At 45.9% G+C, this 24,258-nt stretch overlaps 1 protein-coding gene across 2 annotated transcripts in view; it reads left to right on the top strand.

The window, feature by feature from the left end:
- The window catches only part of COL9A3 (collagen type IX alpha 3 chain), a 74,374-nt gene that overhangs the window by 15,745 nt on the left and 34,371 nt on the right, over window positions 1–24,258 (top strand). For both annotated transcript variants that reach the window (XM_077831870.1, XM_077831871.1), the window contains exons 5-14: window positions 2,722–2,775; window positions 12,028–12,063; window positions 13,687–13,710; window positions 14,288–14,341; window positions 15,227–15,280; window positions 17,117–17,158; window positions 19,854–19,910; window positions 22,341–22,394; window positions 22,936–22,989; window positions 24,139–24,192. In XM_077831870.1, coding sequence (XP_077687996.1) covers window positions 2,722–2,775; window positions 12,028–12,063; window positions 13,687–13,710; window positions 14,288–14,341; window positions 15,227–15,280; window positions 17,117–17,158; window positions 19,854–19,910; window positions 22,341–22,394; window positions 22,936–22,989; window positions 24,139–24,192 — 483 coding nt within the window. The remainder of the gene's footprint in view (window positions 1–2,721; window positions 2,776–12,027; window positions 12,064–13,686; window positions 13,711–14,287; window positions 14,342–15,226; window positions 15,281–17,116; window positions 17,159–19,853; window positions 19,911–22,340; window positions 22,395–22,935; window positions 22,990–24,138; window positions 24,193–24,258) is intronic.

Below are 24,258 nucleotides of genomic sequence, written 5' to 3'. Positions count from 1 at the left end.
TTTGTCTCCTTCCTCTGAGTTGTTTCGTTGCTGGCTTGAACACTGCTTCTAGGGGGATGGCAGCCCAGCTCTAGATCTGTTGACATCTGCCTGAGCCCCGTCTCTCCCATTGCTCTCTGGCTCGATCAGGTCCTCGCTACACCGTGACTTCTTAGTACCGAATCTTTCAAAGACTCAAGTTCTTCTCCTAGGTAAAAACACAAACCAACCAAAACCCTGCATTATCTCATCTCTCTGATTTCACTGCACTCTGCTTAACTTTCCTTCCAAGGCCCGAAAACCTGGACTCATCCTTAACCCAAATCGCCTTCTTCACACCACCTCTTCTGTTTCTGTATGCTGTCTGTCACCCTCTCTGGAACTCTCCCTGGATTGGTCCTTACACCAACCCTGACTTTGCTGAAATCCCTTATCCACGTGTTAATCACTTTCCTCCCTGTCCATTACGGTTCTCTTTCATGATCTTAAATTCCCATTCTTGATACTTCAGAGAGGTCAATGCTACAGCCAGATCACTCTTGGCCTAGGAATTGTGACCAGTAGCAGCCCATCCTCCATCACTTAATCCTGGGTCTGTCTCCAAAACCCAATTCATGTTTGCCTTCCGGGTTTCCTGACATCTCTGTGGACTCATTCCACTCCATCTAACTTTGTCCCAAGCTCAGTCACTCCATGTTCTCCCTTCAGGCTTAGTCACTCCATGCTCTCCCTTCCCACTCCGGCCATGCTCTCCTTTCCATTCCCCATGGTGGACCCAATCTGTGACCCGATGTTGCATTTCTACTGCCTCATCTGTCTGGCAGTGACTTCCTTCCTCCCTCTAAGATGTTGAACCCCTGCCTATATTTGACTCTGACCTTAAAACTTTCCTTTTCTTTAGTAGCTTTTACAGGGACACCGTAAGCATTTTGAGTCCTACTGAGTCACATCTGCCCATTAAGAGCAATTTACTCCAAGAAATAGGTCACTCAAAGCGTAGGGTACTCTTAGAGTAGAGGTGGGCAAACTACGGCCCGCGGGCCACATCCAGCCCTTAGGACCATCCTGCCCAGTCCCTGAGCTCCCGGCTGGGGAGGCTCGCCCCCGGACCCTCCCCTGCAGCACAGGGGAGCACAGCTGGCTCCAGCCGGGTGGGGCGCTCCTGCTGCTCTGAGCAGCATGGTAAGGGGGCGGAGGGTCCCGGGGGCAGTCAGGGAGCAGAGAGCGGTTGGATGGGGCGGAGGTTCTGGGGGCAGTCAGGGGCCTGGAAACGGGGAGTGTTGGGACTGGGAATCCCTAGTCCCAGGGGGGCCTGTCAGGAGGCGGGGGTGTGGATAGGGGACAGGGAGCAGAGGGCAGTTGGATAGGGGGTGGGAGTCCTGGGGGGCAGTTAGGGGTGGGGGGTCCCGGGAGAGGGCGGTCAGGGGAGGAAGAGCAGAGGGTGGTTGGCTAGGGGGTGGGAGTCCCAGTGGGGGCTGTCAGGGGGCGGGGCTGTGGATAGGGAGTGGGGCAGTCAGGGGACAGGGAGAAGGGGGGGTTGGATGGGGGTGGGTCCCGGGGGCGGTTAGGGGCAGGGGTCCCAGGAGGGGGTGGTGAGGGGACAAGGAGCAGGGGGAGTTGGATGGGTTGGGGGTTCTGAGGGGGGGGCAGTCAAGGGGCAGGAAGTGGGAGGGGGCGGATAGGGGGTGGGGGCCAGGCTGTTTGGGGCACAGCCTTCCCTACCTGGCCCTCCGTACAGTTTTGCAACCCCAATGCGACCCTCAGGCCAAAACGTTTGCCCACCCCTGACTTAGAGTGAGTATGGGAATCCCTTCATGGTACTGCAGCACATGGAAGACATTTGTGTATAAAGGTATGGTATTATTGCTCTGTCTCATTTATTGTGATCCTAGAAAAGGGATTTGAATTGCTTGCTGGCCCGATCCTGCCAGGACTTACACACCTGAATAACTTCGTTCCTGTGAGCAGTTCCACTGGAATCTTTGCAGGATCAGGCCTTATAACACTGTTCCTAAACCAAGCTAAGCATTGAAACGGAGTCCCAGAATCTGGATCCTCACAGGTTTCAAGACACAGAAACATACGGCTATCGATTCTTTTTTCTTAACATTCATGACATGTTTTTAAACAGTACACCCCAAATCACAGTTAAAATGATCAGTACTGTAACCATTTTAAAATGAATAACTGATGGAATAACACTTCCTTTTAACAGCCATATGTGTTTTGAACATTTACTTTAGAGGCAAATTAAATGAAGACATTTATTTTTAATATCCGATTAGGGATCTAACCATGAAAGTAGGACAAAACCTTCAAGAGCCAAAAATGTTCAAAAGTAGGTGCAACATATACCCACTGTATGCAAAAACTGGCATTTGCATGGGCACATCAGATAATTGCATGCACAATTCTGGGGTTCTGTGGCCACTATAGGAGCACACCCTGGGCTGCATGAGCACCCGTTGGCCCTAGCTTTGGAAATTTGGCCCAAATTTTAGCTGTGGTTAAACAGTAACTGACTTGGATGTTTCACCAGACTTGCTGAACGAGCAGAAGAGACCCATGTACTTTCAGTTCCGTCCCTGGTTTCTCATGAAGAGGATGGTGGTCAGGATTTCATGGGATTTGGGCACCCAACTCCCTTAGCTCTTCTGTAATAGGGATATTGGTTGGAGTTTCCAACAGGCTCTAGATCTGTCTTCTTCTCTGCTCTTATCCCTGCCTTTCTTTCCGTCCCAGGGTTTAACAGGACCTGATGGCCCGCCCGGCCCAAATGGGCCACCAGGAGAAAGAGTAAGTAATAGAACTTAAATCCTTAGTCTGCTTACATTTATATTCTCACGGTACTGCTCAATGGTGATTTCAAATCTCTTTGTAACTTGGTGACATTTAGGATATTATTTATTATTTGTATAGTCCGAGTACCTAGGAGCCCTAGTCATGGATCATTTCTCCATTGTGCTAGACCCAGTACACCCCTTGTATGCTTGAAACCAACCCGCTGTTCTCATCTCCCAGAATTGTTTTTTTTTCCCCATGTAATTATGATCTAGGGTTGTGCACTGGGTCTAATGTTTGTATTTCAGGTGTTTGCGTGTTGACATATTTCACTGGTTTGTTTCTAATTGCCTCAGAGAGCCATGTACGCAACTGGTCTTGGATGTCCTGGATAAGGAAATACCATTAGCAGACCAGATCATGTGACGCTTTTGGTGCATAACTAGCTCCTTGACGCATTCAGAGAGCCTGTGTAAAAAATAAATTTAATTAACAGGCTTTCCAGGTTTATCCAAATACCGTTATTAGGGCTTTATTTGTGGTTTGAGTACAGGGTCCTGTTGTTTTTTTTTTTTTCTACTGCTGCTTTTTTTTTTTTTTATCAGTTGTGTGGACTGGTGTCTTTCATTCATTCCTGGGTCGTGGTCACACTTGACATGGTGACCTCATTAGTTGCATCAGCATGGGTGTCACAGCCTTCACAGCAAGAAGCAAGATTGATTTTCTTTTTTTCCATTTCATGTAATACCTGCTTATAGGAACGCTGCCAAGGGGCACTATGGGAAAGAGAGATGTCTGCCTTAGGTATTACATTGTGTTAGGTTCTCAAGCATGGTCAGTCATGGAGCAAACCTGTGCTCTTGGCTGCTTCCCATCTGTGTTGGCATTCTCCACTTGAGACGCCATCTCTGTTGCAGTCATCTTCAGTAAAAACAGAAGGTGTGGAAGGGTGTTGTGTACAAAGAGGAGAAAATTAGGGGGAGGTTTTCTGATGCACTCACCTTTGGCTGAACTGGGCTCCCATTGCAGTCAGTGAGTGTTTTTATCTTTGACTTCAGTGGGAGCACAGCTAGGCCAACGCTGAACATTTTTGAAAATCCCCACCCACGGGGCCCAAGGGCCTGGTCCTGTGAAGTTATGGGTGCCCTCAACTTCCCTTCAAGGGGAATGTTGGGGATGCTTGACACCTCCTAGGATCTAGCCCTGATTTTCAATACAAAGAAGGCCTGGACCACACAAACAGGAGTGAGTTTGTGCCTCATTTGCACGTTCTGTTACCCATATTTGCACGTGCCCATTTGAGCGCACACACCTGATATCCATGTGCAAACAGGGTACCTGAGTATTTGATGTATGCACAAAGTAACTCACACTTTAAGCATTTAGCTGAAGCATGCAAATTCATGATTAGCACACACAACGACCTAACTGTATGCTCAGATGAGACATGTTCCCAGGTCTTGAAAACCGGTTTGTCAGCAGGGTGCAAATTTTAGATCTGTTGATATTTAAAGCATCTTTTTAAGGTCAGCGATCCATCTAGGAAGTCTTTTTATAGTCAGTGTAATAAAAGCATGGGAAGAAATTGTTGAATTTGAAAACAGAGCTTTAGCACTGCAGCATTGCTATCCTAACTTCGTTTCCTCTGACCCTTATTCAAGAAAGCACGTAAGAACCGTTGCAGTCAATGCAATACAAGCATGTGCGTACTGTCTTCAATGGGTGTAAGCATGTGCTTAAAGTTAAGCACATACTTAAGTACTTTTCTGAATAAGGATGTTTTCCTAAACTTGGGCCTCTATGTGTAAAAAGGCTCTTCTGGCTGTCACTATGAACAGGTGTGCTTGGCATATGGCAGTGTATTCACAAGAGATTTTTAGCTTCTGTTACCATATTATTGATAAATGTTTCTGTTCTCCCATAAAGGCTCTGCCTCTCTTGGTTTCGCAAAGAGATTCTAAAGCACCCTAATGAAATAGTTCAGTTACTCTGACACTCTAGGTCTGTTCTCCCACTGTCCACAACTCCCATTGACTTTAGTAGTGGGACTGTTCCTATACCAATGGCATTGTCATCCCTGAGAAGTTTTTAAACAAGAAAACAGTTAATTTTGGCTGTGAGATTATCACCTTATTGCTGATGCCAAAGGATTTTAAAGATTTAAAAGATCAAAAGATTTTAAAAGGGCTTGTCAAGGTTCCTTCCCCACTCTGAACTCTAGGGTACAGATGTGGGGACCTGTATGAAAACCTCCTAAGCTTACTTTTACCAGCTTAGGTTAAAACTTCCCCAAGGTACAAACTATTTTACCTTTTGCCCTTGGACTTTATCGCTGCCACCACCAAACGTCTAACAAGTATATAATTGGGAAAGAGCCCGTTTGGAAACGTCTTTCCCCCCCAAATCCTCCCAACCCTTACACCCCCTTTCCTGGGGAAGGCTTGATAAAAATCCTCACCAATTTGCATAGGTGAACACAGACCCAAACCCTTGGATCTTAAGAACAATGAAAAAGCAATCAGATTCTTAAAGGAAGAATTTTAATAGAAGAAAAAGTAAAAAGAATCATCTCCGTAAAATCAGGATGGTAAATACCTTACAGGGTAATTAGATTCAAAACATAGAGAATCCCTCTAGGCAAAACCTTAAGTTACAAAAAGACACAAAAACAGGAATCTACATTCCATTCAGCACAGCTTATTTTCTCAGCCATTTAAAAGAATCAGAATCTAATGCATAACTAGCTAGATTACTTACTAAGTTCTAAGACTCCATTCCTGTTCTGTCCACAGCAAAAGCATCACACAGAGCGAGAGAGAGACTTTGTTTCTCCCTCCCCCCAGCTTTTGAAAGTATCTTGTCTCCTTATTGGTCATTTTGGTCAGGTGCCAGCGAGGTTATCCTAGCTTCTTAACCCTTTACAGGTGAAAGGGTTTTCCTCTGGCCAGGAGGGATTTTAAAGGTGTTTACCCTTCCCTTTATATTTATGACAGGGCTGTTTGAAGTTTAGTGTTTTATACTGTACACAATGTAGAATGGTTTCAGAGTAGCAGCCATGTTAGTCTGTATTCGCAAAAAGAAAAGGAGTACTTGTGGCACCTTAGAGACGAACGAATTTATTTGAGCATCAGCTTTCGTGAGCCTCAGCTCACTTCATCGGATGCATTCAGTGGAAAATACAGTGAGGAGAATTTATTATTCAGTGGAATGCATCCGATGAAGTGAGCTGTAGCTCACGAAAGCTTATGCTCAAATAAATTCGTTCGTCTCTAAGGTGCCACAAGTACTCCTTTTCTTTTTACAATGTAGAATGCATCAATAAATTAGTGGATCTCTGAGCAAATACCAAGACTCAACTACTTTCTAGAACTCATAATTCATATTTATGTCTGAATTTAGAATGCCATATTAGGCATGCATTTTATATACTGTATCCATGTATATTCAGAAATAATATTGCCCCACTATAAAAAATTACAGTAAGATCATTTTCCAATCATAAAAGAAAGCACAGTGTTATCAGGAGAATGAGTTGAGTCAGAAAATACATTATTAACTGATGCACCTCCACTGAACTGTGTCATACCATCTGATTCCAGGACTGCATATTGACCTATAATTGTTGAAAAGTAGAAGGAACCTTCATTGCTATGTATTAAGGACCTGAACTTGCCTTGCTGAAGTCAATGGGAGTTGTGCAATTGATTTCAGTGGGAGCAGAATCCAGGTTTAACTCAGTAGGTGTCAGGAACTTAACATTTTCTTTTTACAGGAGAGGTATCTAGCCTTGTCTTCCCTGGTTGTAAAGGTTTTAGGGTTAAAGATGAAAGCGATCAGAAGAAAACCTGAGTAATATGCAGTAGGACAATGGTGGAGTTGACATTTACAACAGAGTTGATTTTTATCGGATTACAGCCTGTTCCTAGCAAGACTCTTCTTAATGAGGCACTTGGTGCCTCAGAAATCTGTTTGCTTAACCATCCTCTTTAAATTTAATAAGGGAAAACATTTCTAATCTGGGTTGGTATGCAGAGATCTTGGGGTGGAATGGCAGTGCTTCCTGGGATCACCAAGTAGACATTCTGACCAGCAGTTACTGAGTTGTTTTCCAGCTCTATCTGTCCTGTTATCACACTCTGAATTGGATATAATTTCAGACTCTTTTCAAACTCAGAAAATGCCCCTGAAATAGTTCTGAATTAAAATAATGGCTTCCTGGCGGAGCGATTGGGTGCCAAGTTTTAACCATGAGTGAGGGTCCTTTGGCTTCCTTTTAAATCCCTCTGAAAATAAAGGTCCCTTCCATTTCCCAGGCATGTTCTGTGGAACCCAAATACATGGCCATAATATTTAAGTACTTCCACTCCTGACAGCAATCTGGACCAGGATGTGGGAAGGCATGAAAGAGAACATGCAGTGAAAGTTATCATAAATCTTCTGAACTCTAAGACTGGCATGTTTAAAGGATCCAGGAGGAGTTATGCACCCTTAGGCCCCTTAAAAATCCTAGCCCATAGAAAAATAACTTCTGGTTCAGTAAGTTTTGGGTGGTGGCATGCGAGAGTTTTATCAGAACTGGTTCATCCCAGCCTAATTTGACAGGCTCCGAAAGATGCTATATTTCTTGACGGACTGGTCTCCAAACACACACAAAATTCCTCAGGAGAAGGTAATGGGGCTGTTAGGGTGCATTTGTGCCAGTATTGTCTCAGAGACACCTGCAATTTATTGTCTATGCTTCTGCTTTCACTTCCCTCCCCCCCACCCATTTCTAAACTGTGCATTTAAAAAAATACACCCCCCACCCAAAAAAAAAATCAAAAAAGAATAACAGCCAAGGCAAGTGGAGTGCAAAGGCACCCCTGGCAGCCTGACACACTCCCCAAGACAAGGAGGAAATCCCGCGAAGGCTGCTCTTCAAGTGGGAACCTGACCTTCACGCTCTTTCCCTGGGGAGTTGCTGGGAGGACAAGGGAGCTCTTTTGGCAATTTCACAGGGGTTCTATGCATGCCGCCCGATTCAATATCTGGGCCTACGTATGCAATTATGTGGATGAAATTCTGAAAACCCGGGGGCTAAGTTCACAATGGCATGTGCGGTGGTTCTAGTTTGTGCATGCAGTCCACATGCACAATTACACATACACACTGGCAGAATCGACCGTTTGTGTATGCCCTCATGGGAACTGCATGTGCAAATTGGGCATGGATTTTGGGCAAGCGTTTTGTGACCCTGCGGCAATCGGATCCTGAGGGTCCGCGAATGTAACAGACGAGCACTCCACTCGCATGGGGCTTTCTGTGTAAATGGATGGTGATTTTTACTGGCTGAGCATTAAGTTTAAAATGTCCTATAAATAAATACGTCGCTTCTTGTGTGTCTGAGTCTGTCACCTCCCCGTTTACTGTTCTGAGTTCTGCCTTTTCCCTGGAATCGCAGCGACTGAGAACAATAGTAGCGACGCAGGTAAAGAGCTGTGGGTGCTGGAGAACAAAGCCATTCTATCTCGTGTCGTGAGCATCAACGCAGCATAGAAAAATTCAATGTGAGGCCTGTGTTGGTGCCATTGAACAAAAAATGAGCTCACTATAACTCACGTTGAATAAGAGTGGCACATCTCCTCCTCCTCCTCCTCCTCCTCCTCCCTCATGCTTGTTAAAATGAATAATTAAGTCAACGTTCTGTTGTCAGCTGTCTGGCTGTATTTTCCTCACTCCATCACAGCTAAACCTCCTTCCTTTCTGGTTAAGAATAGGCTAAGAACTTTGAGAACATCAGTCAGCTTAAACTCAAGCAGAAACTCTTCTCAGTAGAAAAGAGGGTCGGGCGTTGGGTCTACTATTTGTGTGTTTACACATTTCATTGACTTTTTCAAGCTTCCTGGAGCCATTGATGGCACTGAAATAACATGAGAGCTGGTCTCCTGATGCTCTTTCATTTCCCAGGTGGTAGCAATATCGTGGGAAGGCCAGATGGTGTGTTACTTGGACCGATAAATTGTTCTCTAAGACTAACAATGGTGGTGAAAACTTTAAAAAGACTCTGCTACTGAGGTTTTGCCCAAATACCCAGAGATTCACATTGAAGCAGGTTTCTGTGGAACTCCCATGCATTTCCCATGCATGGATTTGTATAAACCTTTAGTTCCTGGGTACCTTGCAGCTTCCTAAGTTATGTTCTGTAGACATCGATCCTGTGTGCGCCAGTCATTTGAGATAAGAAGTAAACTGTTCCATTTTCCCTGGTAGATACAGGTGCATTTAGGGAGTGGAACTCGCTCCCCCAGGAGGTCTGCTTCAGCTTCTCCCCTTCCCATTTTCCCAAAGGCCCCTGAAAATACTGACCCACATCTTTGACTGAGGCTTTGAGCTCCCTTCTGTGCTGCTCAGATCCTGGTCTGGCTGTGCACAGGGCTGGTCCTTGGGTGTATCTTAGAGTGGCCATCAATGTCCCTGCGGGGCTGATACAGCAGCTGGGAATTGCTGAGATGTAGGGAAGCCCCAGCCAAGTTCTGGTTTCCCTGCACGTGCCCCCTACACTGTCTCCAAGGAGGGTCTTGTAGGAGCTGTATTGCTGAAGGATGCCGCTGTAGTGCTGTTTTGGGCAGACAGAGTGGCACAAAGCAGCCCTAAGGCAAGGGAGAAGCTGCCACTGGGGTGTTTTTCAGGTTTAATGTATATCGGATTGTATATTGGACCCACCCCCTTTTTCATGGTGACACGTTATTTGCCTTTCAATATTATTGTTGGTTTATGATGGTTCTGAAATGGGTTGAGGTCTTCCAATGCTGTGCAGCTTCTTCAGCACGGGTGGCAGGGCTGGCAGATTATACATTCAGCTGTTGCTAATACCATTTTTGTTAACTGGTCCTGATCAGCAGTACCCCTTAGGCAGTTCATTTGGGCCTGGTTGCGGGCCCTTTGCTCACATTAATAACCGTGTTGATATCAGTGGGGCTACTTGTCAGGGGGAGGGTGATCTAAAGCACAGAGAGCTTGTATTTAAACCTCATCAGACACAGTAGTAACCAGCACCTGCAATCAAGCATGTGATTCCCTGATCTGTCCCCACCTTCCATGGTGGAAGATAACCTTTGTTTCCTGTAGTTACCTCCTTCTACAACAGCAACGGCTGCTCCACACTAGGGGCTCACAATCTAGCCCTTTAGAAATTGAATTAGGATTTTAGGACCCGATCTTGCAAGGTTTACATCCGTGCCTAAGCATGGGAGAAGTCCCACTCAGGCATTAGTATGCCACGCAGAAACGTCTCTGAATTCTTCATTTGCTAGGAGCATACCATGCTATTTCCTTGGGAATTCTTCATTGTTACTGGTGTCATCAAAAGCATGTCTTGATGAAGGTCATTTTTTTGATATGACAATAGACTGGTAATAGCTAACTAGGGGTGCATTTACTGCATTGTAAGCTCGGGACTATGGGACCCAGGCTGGATGTTTCCAAGCCCTCGCTTAAGCCTCCGCACTGCATTGTGAACCTGGGTTTGCAGTTGCTGAACTTGAGTCTTACAGCCATGCTAACATCCACAGTGCACTATGCAGAACGTCTGACTTGGATCTGTGGCTTGACCTGTGTCCACACTGCAAAATGGCAGGGCTTGGACCTGAGTCACAGTGTGATTTGGGCTCTGACCCACCTTTCCCCGCAACCGGGGTCCTGAATACTTGCGGACTGGAGTCAGATTGGGGTGTGTGTACGAAAGGGGGGCTTGGGCTCAAACCTGACTTGGAGCCTCGGTTTAGTGTGCAGTGCAAATATTCCCTGAAGCTCCAGGATCTGTTACTGCATTAAGGCTTGTTGCTGACTGTTCCGGTACAGTGTAGATTTTAAGGTAGGTTAATTACACAGGCAAATGGCTGATCCTGGGCATATTGGCACACCAAAAAATTTTGCAAAACCCGGCCTGTAGGAGTGAAGACTCCAGGGTCACTAAAGATGTCATGGAGTCTTCTCAAAGAAATACAAACCTGTTGCCAGTTTTTAGAAGGTGGGGATGACAACCCTGTTTGACATTACAGTCCGCTGGGCGTGGCATTAGTATGAATGATCATCTATGCCGTGAGACTTATCGTATTGCTGGCTAATGTTTTATTTATAGTCAGTACTGCACTGTGCTTATAGATAAGCCCTCTGAGTCTCCAGATATTTGTAGGGAAGACGTCTGGGGAATTGTATGATTCAGCACCCACCACTGAGCACAGTCCCTTACTCAGAGGGGAATGTGTTTGCCCTCAACACCAATGTGAATAAGCCCAAATCTTTCCTGTCATTTCACATGGCAACAAGGGCAGGGATTAAGTTACAGGAGGCCTGCCATTCTGTAACTCATTGTGTTCAGTGGCTGTAAAATCACCATGCAGGGAACAGTGTTTTCTTCATTCATTTTCCATTTCCATTTAGTCTGCTTTGGAGCATTAACCAATGATTAATTTCATATGCTTTTTCCAGAATTGGCACCCTCAGAACACAACAAAGGGATTAAAAAAGCCCAGCTGTCTGTCTTATCTGTAATGAGGCAGGAACTTAGCAACTTCAGTGATTTGATTTTAGAGTAAAATTTAAGATTGCAAACATTCTCAGAAAACTGAAAATGAAGCTTAAGGTTTGGAATGCAAAAGTAAAAGGGAAATAACACCAGAATAGCCTGCAAAAACAGACAAGTCATGAAATCTAAACATCTTTGCTTGAAGGAGAAATGTATGAATTAATAAAATGCAGTACAGTTGGGTCCCGATCCTGTAAACGATTTAAAATATAGCTCTCGTCCACAGCATGAAGTAAGTATGAAACAGGATGTTTCAAATGAGAGCCAGTGAGATTTGCTATATCTGTAGCAAACTTTAAAGATTCCCAGTGACCAATCTGGGGCCTGTTGTGTGTTGTGGTTCCCCATATTTAGTCTCACTTAGTGGAGTCTCATGTTTTAATCTCGGCTCACAGATTTTCTAAGAGAGTAGGGAAGAGGTTCCTGGGGGCTCTGTCTTGAGCATCAAGAATGTTCTTGAATCATTTAACTAATCAGACATGTCAAAGGGTCTTTTACTCAGGTCTGTGAACTGAGTCTCACTTTTCCATGTGTGTGGTGTAAGATGCTATTGAACTTCCCCAGGGGAAGGTGATCCCATGATCTGGTGAGTTCTGGATGGTATGAGCCAGCAGGCTGACATCTGGATTGGAAACTCCCTTTTTACTTCTGTGAAGAGGCCTGACCCGCTAACTCATATTCTGTTGTTTCTAATTCTACAGGGTGCTTTAGGACCTGCAGGGCCACCTGGACCAGCTGTAAGTAACTCTGAGAATGTGCAGACTTGTGCAGTGTAATAAAGGTGCAGAATTCCCCATAGTAAAGTACCAGCAAAGCCCATTTTGATGACAGCTATCTCATTGTGAGGGTCGGATCACAGGGGAAGAAAAGATGTGGGTCTTGTCTTGAACCAAACATAAGGGCTCAGAAATGAAAAGGGATCATGTACTAAGTAGAGATGTTCGGGGGAGGGTGTTATATAAAATATATATATTTAAAATACATAAAACCAGTTTTAGCCTTCAAGGGCTTGATCCAAAGCCCACTGAAGTCAGTGGGAGACTTTCTATTGCTTCAGTGGGCTTTGGCCCAACATTTATAAATTACCCAGTGTGGTTCCTGTCAACAGTGGACATATGCTAACTCATCGGCATTGCACGGGGCAATATAAGGTCTTTTCCAGTTTGTAAAAAGGAGCTGTCAGAACATTCAGCCTGTTGAACCATCCAGCTGGTTAAGCATCCTCAGAGATTTTATAATAATTCTGAAATCCACACAGCTGTGTTAGAAGATCTCTTTATTTACCAGGGAGTCGCACTGAACCGTAGCTATTTGAACAAATGGTATGGAAAAATTTAGAGCTAAATCCACATTGATCAGTACTGATGACTTGGTAACAAAGCCCCGCAAAAAGCCTACCAGGAAGTTAAATGATGGATGTGTGTTTAATTCCGGATATAACCTCTCCACTGAAATACTGCATTTAAAAAACCATGGCTCCTTTATGCTGAAAAATCAAATAGCCTTTTCCAAGGTGGTGACTATTATGGTATTAAAAATCCAGCTTCTCAGCCCAGGGAGCTAACAGGCATGACTAATGCAGTGTGCAACAGTATTAGCGCATGCTACAAACACCGCTGGTCCTGCTGGTCCTCTCTTCTTATGACCAGGAGGCAGAATATCAAGGTGCACCAAGAGTCAAGCGTTTCGGTTGCTTGTCAGTTTCAATAGACTGTCCGCTCCCAAGGTCAGAACAGTCGAGATGGGATAACATACCTCACACACATGTGACATGGCCTATGTTATACTGCAGGTCACACTAGGTTATCACAGTTGTCCCTTGTGGCCTTGGAATCTATGAGGTCTCGATATCATCTTAAACTCTGTGTTTACGGGCCAGCAGCCGGCCACATAACTCGGTCACATAACATTAACTCGGTCATAGTCCTTATTTTGTCGGGGATGGTATTTTTTTTTCTTCATGTCTCCAGAGAGGTTGTTTTCTTTTAATGTAGCTTTTACCAGGTGCCAAGAGAAGTGGCTTCTCAACAGCAAAAGATTTGTAGAGAAAACTAGGTTAGAAAAAATGGTGGGGAGGCTATACTTCTCCCCTCATATGTGCACATGACCCGTTGATGGGTCCCTGGCTGAATCTTAGAGCAGAGAATAGCCCATGGGCAACAAAGAGGAAAAGTAAATGGAAAATACAGACGACAACTCTAGGATTCAGTAACTGTCTCTGGCTCCACTTTCTGACTAAATTAGAATAATAGGGGCTAGAGGAGTGTTGGGGTGGGGGAAGTGGTTTTTTGATACAATGATCCACTCTTTGTGTGGTCAGTTTCCAAATGATCTTTCTTTGTTTTAAATTTTGTTTTCAGGGCAAGGGACTGCCAGGCCCTCCGGTAAGTAGCAGCCTCTTTCCCAGGGCTGGTCTACACTAGAACGTTGGGAAAACCTAGCTATATTGCTTAGGGGTGTGAAAAATTCACACTGCAGAGCAACGTAGCTAGGTTGACCTAAGTTTTAAGAGTGAACCCCCTTTTTGAGGCCTGGTCTAAATTATTACATTGCTTGTGTTCTACTTTGGTATTTTCACCAAAACCCACCCACAGACCCAGATCCTTGAGTGCTCTGAGCTGCGCTAAGTCCAGTGGGTGTGGAGCCCTGGCTAAGGGTGGCCTGCTGCGACCTTTACACTGCTGGAGGCCGGTTTGGCCACTGATGTGAATTAGAGCAGCCACAGGGTGCAGCAGCTTTGTAACTGGTGAGAACGTTTCATTGCTTTCCCCTGAAAGGGGATCCTTCTTGGCACAGGTAGCCAGGCAGTGTCTGTGTTTGTATAGGGAGCGTCAGGCCAGCGGGGTGTAAGATTGGACCAGTCCCTGAGTGGGAGGGGTGAGGAGTGTAAAGCGTTTGCTTTTGTACTGTGAGAGGTCTCCTGGGTAACAGCATGTGTAATGTTCTGACTCTATTTTACAGGGGCCTCCAGGAGCCAGTGGACTCCCGGGTGGAAACGGACTTCAGGGGCCACCTGTGAGTTTCCTTTGCTGTTTAATTCCCGTTGATTGACCATCCTGCAGCCACAGAAGAACAAGGTCTATTTCTGGCCTCTTGCTGCACTTGGGAAGGTTAATGAGAGTGTGATGCCACACTTGCTCTGTGAATAGGCCAGCAGGAGGTGCCATTCCCTGCACTGGCTAGTGCAGTGGGTATGTGTCAGCCACCATGCCAGAGCTACTCAAGTGTGTTCAGTCATCTTGCCCTCTAGTGATTGAAGTCTACAGAGTGTATAAGCTGTAACTGCAAATGGAGGCTTTGTTTCTCATGCCACATGTGTGCAGGTTAGCTGGTGACAATGGTGTCCATTCTTTGTGGCAAGGGATTTCTCACACTTAGAACTCAAGTGTGTCACTGGCATGAAGCTATTTAATATATTGGGTCAAATCTTCCTTTTGCAGTCCCCCACAAAATTTGCATTCACATTTCGAAGGGCAAGTCCTGAGGACTTATGCCTCTGACTGCAGGAATGAAGGTGCAAATACTCAGATTTGTCCTTGCAATTCCTTTGGCAGGTACAAAAGCATCTGCAGGAAGAGACACCGGGGCTCAGTCCTCTTCTAGACATGTCCCCTTATGCCGCATTAATAAACGTGATATCACTTTAATTTCTTTTCAGATTTTCATTCAAGTTGTTAATATGGTGAAATTGTCCCAAGAAAACCACCTTATCTTCATTCATCGCATATATAGTATTTGGGGCCTGCCCCACTCCCATTGGACTGAATGGCAAAACGTCTGTTGTTTTGAGTGGGAACAGGATTGGGTCCTTCAGTGAACTCTTTCCCCCCCCCCGCCCCCCCCCGAGAGATTCTATAGAGGGTGTATATGGGAATTCTTATTATTTCTCACTCCTTTTAGGGACCATCAGGTCTTCCAGGATTCCCAGGACAGCCTGGACCTCCAGGACCTCCAGTAAGTTGCGATTTTTTCCGTGTAATAAACACGAAGAAAGTTAAACTTGGTGTGGTTTTTGGAGTCACCTTCTTGTGCCCATGGAAGCAGCTGACAGGGCAGTTGCATTTTTTTTTTGCTGTTTTAGGTTCAAACTCCCCCCTTAAGTTGAAGTGTTCCCTACAAGCTAAAAACAATGCATTAGAGCAGCAGTTCTCAAACTTTAGGAATCCAAGGACCCCTATTTCGATTTAAAAAATTTTGCAGACCCCCCAAACCCGCTCTTCAGCCCCAGGCCCCGACCCCGCCCGACCTCTTCCCGTCCCGCTTCTCCCCTACCCCTCCTCTTCTCACCCCCGAGCACGCCCCATCCCCGCTTCTCCCTCTCCCTCCCAGTGCCTCCTGCAGGCCACTGAGTTGATCAGCGGGGCCAGTGGCCCTGGACATGATTCTGCCTCCCTGCCCCGAGCGCACCTGCTCCTTCCCCTCCCTCCCACACGCCACTAAACAGCTGTTCCCCGGTGTGCAGGAGGCGCTGGGAGGGAGGGGGAGAGGTATGGGAGGGAGAGGGAGGCATTGATCAGCAGGGCCCACGGACCCCCCCTGGGATACCCTCCCGGACCCTTCTTTGAGAAATGCTGCATTAGAGGGAAAGCAATGACTGTTTATTTCCCGTGTTTGAGTGTTTAATATTCCTGCTGATGCTGGGGGTACGGGGCATGATACAATGCCATGTGGCTTCAGGGCATACACTGATCGCTGGCAAGATTTTTCCTCCCGGGTAACCATGGTGTGATTGGCCATATTGTTACGGGATTTTTCTTCACATTCCTCAAAAACAGCTGGTCTTGGGGCCTGATCAGGTGAGGTGCTGAACACCCTCAGATGATCCTGTGAAGATGTCTAGCTCCCTGTCTGGAGGGATTGCTTACCCTGACAGTGACAAGAGCCTGTATTAGATGGAGCGACAGTCTGATGCACTAGATCAGACCCTGTGTTCTTGTAATGCCATGCCCTTGTATGGGTTGCTGGCTGTTGGGATTTAACTTGTGCATCTAAAAGCATGAGCCTCTACTGTGTGAGCTAAAACAGCCACCTCTGTTAGCTATGGCTGTACTTGGCTTCCCCACCACTGTGCGCACCACCAGCCACCCCAAGAGTAGGACGGACGCCATGCTGTGTCAGCGTGGGTTACGTTTCTATCAGACATATCCTAAAACTAGCTTTTGTGTATAGTGGAGTAATTGTGCGGGTAGGGTGGTTGGTAATTACATATAACTGAGGAGATGGGTCTTCTTTAAAGACTTCTGCATTGGACAATGAGTGGAAGATACCAATCTTGGGAAAATGGAATTGGGGTTCCCTCTGGAAAATTTACTCCTTGGAAAACATGGTTCCTCCCCACATCCTGCAGATATAACCACACCTCTATGTCGGTCTGCTTAAGCCACAGCTATTGTGTTGGCAGCTGTATGGTCTAGTGGTTAGAGCATGTGACTAGCTGTCAGGACTCTTGGATTCTGGAGTTCTGTTGCTAACTCTGCCACCGAGGTGAGGTGGGTGACCTTGCTTCATCCTTATCTGGAGGATGTAAGTGGCTCATAGGCCTGGCCCTGGCCATCTTGCCCCTGTGTGACTCAGGCAAGCCATTCAACCTAGTGCTGCTTCCATTTTACCTCTCTGTAAAAGGAGTGTAAATATATTGACCTAGCTAACTCATGAATGTCTGTGAAGTGCTTTGAGGGGCAATACAGAAGTGGAAAATATCTGTGTCAATAAAATATGTTTTCTGGAGATAACATTTCCTTTGGTGCTTTGTGTTGATATATTTAAAAGGTCAAATGTTCTGGGTTATAGGGTCTTCCAGGGGTTCTTCCTGATGGTGGCGGGGACCTTCAGGTAGGTTTTTCTTTATATCGTAGAAACAATTTTTTAACTTAACTCCTTAAACACTTTTTTATGTATGGGTCTGGGTGAACATAGGTCTGTTTTAATACCTTATCTATGAGAGTAATCCCATTAAATTAATGGGGCTGTTTGTGTGGATAATGTCTTCCAGGTACATGAGTATTTGCCGTATCAGGGCCTTGGACTCTTTCAAATATGCAGATATTTTAGTGCTGTTGCAGGATATTCCTTGTCATTTTACTTCAATTTGATCCTTGCTTCCCTAGTGTTGATTTTGCATATGTTTGATCCCATGCCAGTTTAATAAAAACAAGTTTTAGCACTTCATAAGGGAAGACCATTTTTCATGCAGCTGTTTCAAACAGAAAAGGTCAAATTTGTTTTGCTGTTTATTTCCATGGGCAGCGGCACCTTGTTCCCATGGGCATAAGCCTTGTTTGTTCTTTCCTTTTTGAGCAAATGTCTTGATTTCTTTATTTCAAAGGAATGAAACAGACATTAAGATAATGAGCAATATAAGTGACATTTCAAGATTTCACAGCTGTTGTTATGACAGCTTCTTTGCTTTCCTAATTAGAGTACACCAAAAAAGCTTCTATCTTGTTGACACTGCCTTATGGAAAAGACTTATGGAATATAATAGAAAATAAGGTTTTTTTGGTAATTTTTTTAGGCCATGCTATAGAATTTAATAGAAAATTATCTCCCTGCTACAGAATTATATACAAAGGTTTAAAAAAAAAAACCCGATAGAAAGATCTTATTCTTTATTTTCTATAGATTTTTGAAGTACTAGCTATAGAATCCCCTTAAACTTTTATACAGCTTTTGTTTTAATCCTTGTGAAATTCTAGAAGACTCTCCTATGCAGGCCAGACACAGCTTGAGAATCTGATAGTTTGCTTCGTTTTTAAGTAAATTCCCATTCCTATAAACTCTTCTGTGTGAGCTTTTCCTTTGATCAGGTGAGATCAATACAACTTCAAATGGGTGTAAAGCTAAGTGTATTCCTAACTGTTTGCATGACTAAGCCCCAGGTTTTCAGCAGAGCAAGATCAGTGGACATGGTCTGCTGTAAGTAAATATCCTTGTTCTGTTTAGAATAAGGAGGTTTGGGGCCTGATTCAAAGCCCATGGAAGTGAGTATTGATGTCTATAGGCCCTATGTTTTCCAGACTCAGCCAGGGTCACAGACAATATTAGGAAGTCTAGCTAGAAGAGACCATATTATTCTGGATTCAGGTATGCAAATCCCATTGACATGTACAGTAGGTGATTGGCTTGGGTGATGCAAAAGAAGAAGGTTTTCTAATCATCAGAGGTGTGAGGTCAAATAACCTAACTAGTTTTGAGATGGAGCTTGGTAAGTTTATGAACAGGATTCTATGCTGGAGTTGCCTGTGATAGCAGGAGGTTGGACTCATGACCCAGGAGGTCCCTTCCAGTCCTGAGTTCCTAGGTATATGTTCACAGGAGATGTCTAAAATTGAGTTGGGGCTTTGCAGCCTGGATTACAGAATCCATTCGTGTGCCCAGTTTTGTTTCATGTTTTGCTCCCAAGCCCCCGAGGCCACCTGCTAAGTTTAGACTTGAGAAAATACTCTCCTGTTGTTGAAAAGAGTATGAAGTGACAGCCATTACCTCTTTCGTGTGTTAATCAGACCCGCTAATTAGGCCACAGAACAGATTCCAGCATCACAGGAAGCAAACCTGGAGGTTATTAACTAGAACTGGGCTGAACATTTCTAAAATTTTGTTGAAAAATGTAGATTTTTTTTTTCACGAAATGTTCAGTTTTTTTGGAGGCAGTGTAGCCTAGTGGATGGAGCACTGGACGGGGACTCAGGAGATCTGGGTTCTATTCCCAGCTCTGACACTGGCCTGCTGGGTGACCTAGGGCAACTCCCTGTGCCTCAGTAGCCCCATCTGTAAAATGGGATAGTAATCCTGGCCTCCTCTGTAAAGTGTTTGAGTTCTATGGATGAAAAGTGCTATAAGAGCTACAAAGTGGGGGAGTTAATATCTTTTATGGGACCAACTTCTGTTGGTGAGAGAGAGATGAGCTTTGGAGCTACAGAGCTCTTCTTCCGGTCTGGGAAAGGTACTCGGGTCTGGTCTACACTACAGACCTATATCGGTATAACTACTTCACTCAGGGGTGTGAAAAATCCACACCCCTGAGCAATGTAGTCATACCAACCTAACCCCCCACGTAGACAGCACTATGTCAGCGGGAGAGTTAATCCTCTCGGGGAGGTGGATTAACGATGCAGACCGGAGAGCTCTCTCCCCTCATCTTAGAGTGTCTTCATGAAAGCATTACAGGAGTGCCCACGCAGCGTTTTAAGTGTAGACTTGCCCTCAGTGTTACACAGCAGAACATTCAAGATGAATCGGGCAGTTAACACACTAAGTGCCTTTCCCAGACCTGAAGAAGAGCTCTGTAGCTCCAAAGCTTGTCTCTCTCGCCAACAGAAATTGGTGCAATAACAGATATTACTTCCCCCTCCTTGTCTCTCTCATGTCCTGGAATCGACCTGGCTACAGCAACCCTGCAAACAATAAATAAGAGCTAGGTATTAGTGTTAGTATTATTGACTAGCATATTTTCCCCTTCAATAATAATGACACCCACCTTGCTCCATTGTCTGTGCTAGCTAAACCCACGAATGTTTGTTTTGTGCAGTGTCCAGCTCTCTGCCCCCCAGGCCCTCCGGGTCCTCCAGGAATGCCAGGATTCAAGGTAAGAAAAATATCCTCTGTAAACACAAAGAGTTGAGTCCCAGAATGTGTGGCAGCGGGAGGACCTGTGGCTGAGAGCAGGACTCAGGTTCATGCTGTACAAAGTACACAACAGTCCTCCTTTATCTGAGCCTGAGAGTCTTGGGTACTCCAAGTTACCCAGACACAAAATGCCACCAGCTTTTATTTTCAAGAGAGCAAGTGAAGGATACAGGCCCGCTCTCAGCACATGGAATTCCCATTAACATCCATGGGAGTTCCAAACGCACAGGGCATGATCCCGTAAGGTGCCCCGATCCACCAAAGCCCTTAACTCCCCGCCCCGGTCCTTGATTGCAGTGGGAGAATTTGCAGTGCTTAAAGTTAAGTGCTTTGCTAAATCGGGGCTCTGGCTCCTTGCAGGATTGAGCCCAGAGTCTCTCTTTGTTAGCTGTAATTTTGACTGTCTCCACTGCAGCTGGGAGGGTGCTCCCCAGCACACGTAGACAGAAGTACTTGCTCCGTTCCACTAGTGCGCTAAGAATAGCAGTGTGTCTGGGGTAACAAGGGCAGCGGCTTGGGGTAGCTACTTGACAACAAGCCCACCCGGACCCCCTGGGCATGTCTCAGGCAAGTAGCCCGAGCTGCTGCCCTTGCTACCCTGCTCTTTTTAACATGCTAGCTGGAGCACAGCTTGCCCATGCCTGCCTACCCGTGCCCAGCTGCACTGGAGACAGGCCCTTAGAAACACATCCTGGGTTTTTAAAGTACACTTATCACTGTGATGCAGAGATACGGATTGTATTGTGGAGGGCATAACTCACATGACCAAATACCATTTCACCCTATTTCCCACCTACCGTGGAACCCAACTGCTCCCCAGTTTACAATGTGCTGCTGGCAGTATGTAAATTGAAGGCTGCAGGGGGCGTTCAGCCATACTGAAAGACAATACCCCTCACTTCCCATCCTGCACCTTGCACGGATTGGGTACCGAATATATAGTTCATCTGTCTGGTGGGACTAAACCTCAGCTCAGCTTCTCAGCCAGCTGCTCTGGTGCTGAGCTGGGGGAGCACAGTTTCTCTAATCCTTGCAGAAATATTTAGCAGATGTAGCGGGCCAATCCTGCAGGAGGCTGAGTGTCACCTGGGAAAATACTGGTGTCCTTCAGCTCCCATTGAATTCAGCCCTCTGTGGGAAATGCTCAGCTCCCCAGAGAACTGAGAGATCATTAGAAACCCACACAGTCAACTGTTGTTGGTAAGGGGTGAAATGCAAGGCCCGTGAAATAAGAAAGTCTCCGAATAGGGCTTAAGTAACGGATAGGTCCTGAGCTGATCCTCTGCACAGTGAGGAATTTCACCCCTGCTACCTAGTATTCGTGTGGTCTTTTGCCACAATAGCAGTGGGGATGGAAGGGAATGAAGCAAGGCAGAGTTTTATATCGAGATCATTCTAGTGTATATGGGTTCATTGCCAGCCTGATGGGGTTGCTGTAGCTGTAATAATAAGCTACAGCTTATTAATAATAAGTCCCATTTTCAAAAGTGACATAGGGTGACCTTCTCAAAAGCACTTGAGACCCTTTTTCAGACGTGACTAGGACTTTTGGTTCTCAGTCACTTAGATGCTTTTGAAAATTTTATCCTTAGGCATTTAGGAACTGTAACATGGGCAGCCCCCTCATGGCCAGAGATCACTCTGTGGTGCCCTGCCTCTGTTTCCTCTTCTTCAGAGCCCTTTAAGAATTCACAGTTCAAAGGCCGTTCCTATTTATTTAGTCCTTTGGTACATACTGGCACCAAGCAGTTCAGTGTGTCTTGCCTGACTAATCCCAAGTAACACACACTCTCACAGCCTTCATCCCAGCTGGCCTTTACAGTCTCTTCCCTGCATGCACAAGGTCTCTCCCAGACCTCCCTGCCTTGACAGCTTTCTCCCACTCTCTCTTGCTGCTTCAGCATTTCCCCTGCTGACTCAGGGCCCTGCAGTCTCCTGGGCTTCCCAACCCCACTGCAACTTCCTGCCCATTTTTTATCCCAGGATCACCTGATTAAACCTAGGTGAGGCTAGTGCTGTAATCGGGGCTGGCTTAACCCTTAGCTCTCCAGCCCCTGGCGTATGTCACCCTGTTACAGGACCCTAATGTCTCATTGGAAGATGCCTTTGAAAATAAAACTTGGGCATTTTTGAAAATGTTACCCATCCTTCACAACTTCAGAATACATTCCAATAGACACGGAAACGTCTTGATCAACTGCTTGTCTATCCTAAATGCAACGCCCATCCAGGAAATGAGGAAGGATGCTACACAGCAGATGTGTAAATTCCTCTCCAATAACTTCGGTCAATTACCCGCCTTCCTTTAAATCCTGTGTCCCCCTTGTATAGCTTAGCCTGCCACAAGGCAATAATGAAGCTCTCAAATCATTCTTGGTTTTATTCTTAGGGGCACACAGGCCACAAAGGAGAACTTGGGGAAACAGGAAAAGATGGTGAGAAGGTAAAACTCTGTTTAAAGAAAAAAAATTAGATTTTTTTTGAAAAAGCATAAGACCAAGGGATTTCTCTCAGCATGATGCCAGGGCGGAATGAGACAATTGGTTGGACAGCAAGGGGAAGCCCATTATTTGATTGTACTTGGCATGTGGACTGAAGATCATTAGCCTCCATCATTTTGTGTGTATGAGAGAGAATATTTCAGCTAAAAAAAAAGAATCCTTGTTATGATCGCAATTTTTCCAGAGTGGACTCTAAATTGGCACCTTCAATTTTGCTGTGCCTACTTTTGCAGCTCATGCAAAAGCTGCTTTGATCACACAAGTTGGCTGGTTAGTTGTTTTAACTAATTGACACAGACACTATCTGTGTGTGGAAGAAATTGCATAGAGGCAGAACATGAGGCCATAGTTTTGGTGAGGGAGGGTCTGGGGAGGAGAATGGGGAGAGGGCTAGCATGAAGAAGATTCTTGAGAAGAGGGTTACCAGGATCCCGGGTGAGATTTATCATCGCATCTTGTCTAACTCTGGTTTTCTATCCCCAGGGAGATGCAGGCCCTCCAGGTCCTCCGGGGATTCCAGGCAGCGTCGGCCTGCAGGTAAAATCCGCCTCTCAAACCAGAGCAGTCCCCTGATGCCCCCCCCCCCAGTCATGCAGGGTTTCAGGGTGAGATGCGAATGGTTGGAGTCTGTCCATGTGGCTCTGGGATTAAGCCCCATGCCAGCCCCTCTCAGCCATTGTGGACACAGCAGTGCGCTGCTGGTAACAGCCTGCACTGAGGGCCTGATCCAAAGCCACTGACGTCCACGAAAGGACTCCCTTGGACTTGCACGGGCCTTGCTATGGGCCTGGTAGTGGGGCCATCCTGTGGATGAAACATTACAGTGAGTACCCATCTCCTGGGCCCAGGTGGAGGCTGAAGAGCCCGTGCCACGTTTGAATGGTAATGGGACTGAGCTCTGCACTAGGTCGGATGGATCCCCATGGTAAAAGTGTGGCTGCCTCACAATGCCCTCTGGTGGCCTCAATGCAGCCCTGCACACAGCACCTCAGCTCAGTTTCCCTCCTTGGATCCCCAAATGAACCCCACGCAGGGCTTTTCCAGTGTGATCACAGCAGCTCTCCTTAGGGTCTGATTTATTAACTTAAAGTTCAAAGCCAAACACAAAAGTTTTCCCTCCAGCCTTCAGCTCGGTACAGCCCAACAGCCCCCTGCCCGCCCCACCCCGGTCTGGTCAGAGTCCTTCCTGCCTTAGGAGGCCGCTCCCAGCACTTCCTAGCTGTAGCAAGTCCCCTGGTCTCAGGGTTTTCCTGGCAGGAGCCTCTCACTACAGCCTCCTGAGCGTCCCCCATATTGTCGCCTCTGTCTGCTATAAATAGAAAATTGCCTGGTTCCCCTCTGTAATCAGGGTTGGCTTGGTCTCAGGCTCCTCAGCCCAAGGTCCTCCCAGCCCCCCGTTAAAAACCCCTTCTCTGAATCTATTTTAAAAAACAACAACAACAACAACAAAAACAGAAGAACCAGACTCTGTTGTCTCAGTCTGAGACCTCTCTGCTTTGGGAAGAGGTTCCTGGGGACAGGGTTTGTCATCTCCCCTCCTCCCTGCCAAATCCCTCAGCTCATCACTGTTTCTTAAGGCTTCTTTGCCTTGGTTTTTAGGTTTTCAGTTCCCCGTCTTTATCTCTTTCTGTTTCACTGTTTTATATTTGAACAATTGGCTTTTAACAGGTTGTTTTTCTCATCTAGGGGCCAAGAGGGTTAAGAGGCCTCATTGGGCCAGAGGGCCCAGTCGGGGACAGGGTAAGTAACTATCATCTTCTCCAGACTTTCCCCTGGACTTTTCCCTCATTAAACCCATGCAGAATA

Source organism: Eretmochelys imbricata, chromosome 13 (genome assembly GCF_965152235.1).
Source record: "Eretmochelys imbricata isolate rEreImb1 chromosome 13, rEreImb1.hap1, whole genome shotgun sequence".
Classification (NCBI taxonomy): Eukaryota; Metazoa; Chordata; order Testudines; family Cheloniidae; genus Eretmochelys; species Eretmochelys imbricata.
The sequence above is the reverse complement of the archived record's forward strand: the minus strand, read 5'-3'. Positions and strand labels throughout refer to the sequence as shown.